The sequence below is a fragment of the Beta vulgaris genome, chromosome 8 (genome assembly GCF_026745355.1).
Source record: "Beta vulgaris subsp. vulgaris cultivar EL10 chromosome 8, EL10.2, whole genome shotgun sequence".
In the NCBI taxonomy this organism is placed as follows: domain Eukaryota; kingdom Viridiplantae; phylum Streptophyta; class Magnoliopsida; order Caryophyllales; family Amaranthaceae; genus Beta; species Beta vulgaris.
This window is the reverse complement of record NC_079209.1, coordinates 61,535,315-61,538,665: the sequence shown is the minus strand read 5'-3', so window position 1 is coordinate 61,538,665 and position 3,351 is coordinate 61,535,315. Positions and strand designations below refer to the sequence as shown.

At 34.2% G+C, this 3,351-nt stretch overlaps 1 protein-coding gene across 1 annotated transcript; it reads right to left on the bottom strand.

The window, feature by feature from the left end:
• Nucleotides 1–409: 409 nt before the first annotated feature.
• Nucleotides 410–2,062, bottom strand: LOC104902410 (hypothetical protein). The gene is made up of 3 exons (XM_010690185.4): nucleotides 1,166–2,062; nucleotides 992–1,069; nucleotides 410–675 (listed from the first exon to the last, which is right to left on the bottom strand). Exons 1-3 carry the CDS (start codon nucleotides 1,751–1,753, stop codon nucleotides 673–675), a joined length of 669 nt encoding a protein of 222 aa, XP_010688487.2. The 5' UTR covers nucleotides 1,754–2,062; the 3' UTR covers nucleotides 410–672.
• Nucleotides 2,063–3,351: the final 1,289 nt, after the last annotated feature.

Sequence of the window (3,351 nt, the reverse complement as noted above, 5' to 3'; positions counted from 1 at the left end):
GGCAGCAGTAGCACAGCAGAATGTGGATGAATTAGAAAACAAAGTTAAGATTCTAACCTTCATAAGATAGGGTAATCTGATCCTAATCCGATCTTAAATGAAGAATAGAAACTGATCCTAATTTCTAGTCCACTATAAGATGAAGCTGAGGAAAAGTCTGACTCAAATCCCGGACTTTACAATCGAATAGTTGTATATGTTTGCATGATCAAAACTCGAGTACAAAGACTACGGAGGTAGACCAGATATGAAGTTTGGTAAATCAGATCCAACACGAATCATAGCCACTCCAAGTTACACAAGAAACTATAAGATTTTGTTTCATGATATCTCCCCTCAATCTCTGTTTCGCAATCAGTTTCAGCGCAGACTTCCAATCAATATTGAGAACAACACATGATTCCAAAAGTGAGAAGCAATATCAATTGTATTGATTGATCAACAATAAGAAAATGCAAAGAAACTAAAATATATTATGTTGCAATTCTAATTACACTCACTCCAAACTATGCAAGAACATTACTAACACTTTCTCCCTGAAACCCATGATTCACAAACACTACTATACTATATATTCCAGAACAGAAGTAATTTATCTACTGAGTACCCTAATTTACCAATGTCAATGAACAGTAGTAACCTTCAAAACTTCACAACACCTTCTCTTCATTTTCACTGCAACACCATATTCAAAAAAAACAAATCTTTACCAATCACATTTACTCATAATCAATACAAATCACAGCATTACACCAAAACAATTCCACAATTTCGCGAAAATTCATGTTCTATTATTACTCCCTCCGTTCCTATTTGTCCTCGAAAAAGATTCTAAATAAGAAGAACAAATCCAAACAGAGGAAGTATGTTGCACAGATTCAAAATTTGATTGATTCAAATCAAAAACAAAATCAAATAAACAATCTTTACTATAAATCAATGATTAGTTACTAAAAATCATAAAAATTCATAAGATGAATCAAAAACTAACCTTAGAAGGTTCTGAATTGTTATTAACTTTGTACATATCAGCTGTAATCTCCGACAACCATAACCCCGGAAAAAGTGTCTGCAAAAATCAAACATTCAAAATAACATAAGCAATCAATTCATCCAAAAAAAAGGAAACAAATTCAAATTTCCCGCAAAAAAAAAAAAAACTAACATCCAATTGTTTCTGAATATAACGAGGACGTTTCTTAGGTTTTCTAGGAGGTCTTCTCCCAATCATCTCAATAAAATCATCTTCAACCTCTTGCCTCGAAATCGAAACCGAAAACTTCGATCTTTCGCCACCGGAAAATCCAACTTCCGGCGACGGAATTTCAACAGTCGCCGGAGAACGACGAGTACGTAGATTCCACGGTCGAGATTCCGGCAATGGCGGAGGGGCAAAATCGGAATTATTACGAAAAGTGGCGCGAAACTTATCTACTTGTGAGCGAAAATCAAACATAAGCTTCTCTGTAATGACTTCAATTTCATTATTCTCATCTCGAATCGACGACGACGACGGCGGTGGTGGTGGTTGCTGTTGTGGTGGTTGTGGAGATCGAAACGCCGCGTTTTGATGAGTACTAGTTCGTCGTTTTATCGAAACGGTGTCGTTTGAGGAAGAAGTAGGATTATTGTTGTTGTTTTCGTTGTTGTTGAGTTTTGCGCAACGAAGAAGTTTTTGAGTTCCCCAGTTTAAGCGAGGTGGAAGAGAGAAGTTATGGAGAGTTCTAGATCTTTCTGGAGCCATGGCCGCCATATATATAATTTAACAAACAAATCTTTGCTTTTTGTTATTCACTTTCTTCTTCTTCGTTGTCTTCTTCTTGCTTTTGTTCTTCAGTATGAAAACCCAGAAAATTTCAATTGAGATTACTTTCTTTCTTTCTTTATGAAATTTGAGAAGTTTTTTTGAGAAAAATTGGAGTTGTTTAGGATTATAAAGGTTGTGAATTTGGTGTTTTTGGAATTGGGCTCGGAAAGAAATGGGTGAGAGGCGAGAGAAAATTTGGAGGGTAAAAAGAGAGGAGAGAGAAAACAAGGAGAGAGAGAAACCGATTTTAACGTTCGGATTATTTCTGGCGATCCTCTTTATTTTCCGCTTTTCTCAAATTTTTTTCTTTTAAGAAAAAATAAAACTGGAGTAGACCGGGTAGACAATAACTTATTGTTTTTGAGAAATCATATGATATAAAGTCCGAAGCAAACCAAGCGACGGATTTCTGGCTTACAAGGATCACTTGCTTCGGACTCCTTATCGGTTGGTCTTATGTTAGGGACTAGCCTGGTTTTTCTCTCCTAATAAAAAAATGATATATAAAGTCAATTTTACCAAGGATGTTTTGGCGTGAACGATTGGTCACGTGTTCAAATTCTCCTTCCCTTCTTTGTATTTTGTAATGATGTAGTCAGCTTTCGTATGATATAGTCACTTTTTATATTGTCAATTTTTTACTTTTTGTATGATATAGTAAATTTTCTTATATAATCAGTTCTCGCATGATATCGTCGGACTTTTTTTTCCTAATATAATCACATTTTGTGTGATAAAGTTAGTTTTGTTGTACAAAAAAATTGTAAACCCAGTCCATCCAAGTCGTTTTTACTAATGCCATAAGATAAGCCCATGAGTATATATCATGATGTATGATGTACGGTTGCTAACGTACAAATTTGACCATCATTATCTCGAATTATGTTTTTGTAAAAGATATAAAAAAATTGATATTATAAAAATATTCATTCATACAAATCCAACACTGTCTTATATGATCATGTTTGTTTTTCTTATGCGATCAAGATGAGGTGTGTGAATATTGCAAAGTTCAAAATATTTCACTTTAAAAGAAACACAAAAAGTATTGTATTATTAGACTATTCTTATGATTGGAAAATGTATAAAGAATTCCAAATTTTTTTACAAATTTACATGGTATACAAAAAAAAAAAAGTGATGTTAGATTCTGTAAGATATAAATCCAACCACCATTGTGTTGCTCCTTTCTTATTCCTCATTACTTTGTTTGATCCAATGTATCGCCTCTACCCACAAAGCCAAGGGCACCTCAAACCACCATATTGATTGATGTATGTCACTTTTTATATGATGATATGCTCAAGTAGAGATGACAATTAGGTAAAATTTTGATGGGTAGTCAACAATTACAATTGCCAATAGTCATTCCCGTCAAATTGGACCTAGCAATTGAGTCGTTGGATTCGGATTGAAATCGGGTTATTTTCGAATGTAGGCTAATTGAATCAGTTTCATGTAAGGTCGTCAAGTCAATTTCGGATCAAGAGATTGTCACATCGATGTTGATCAATTTGTTATAGGTTCAAGTTCAACTTTTAGAT

Coding starts and splice junctions, on each gene's coding strand:
- LOC104902410 (XM_010690185.4), bottom strand. CDS start 1,753: ATGGCGGCCATGGCTCCAGAAAGATCTAGAACTCTCCATAACTTCTCT. Junction 1,070..1,165: donor ATATTCAGAAACAATTGGAT/GTTAGTTTTTTT, acceptor TGATTTTTGCAG/ACACTTTTTCCGGGGTTATG.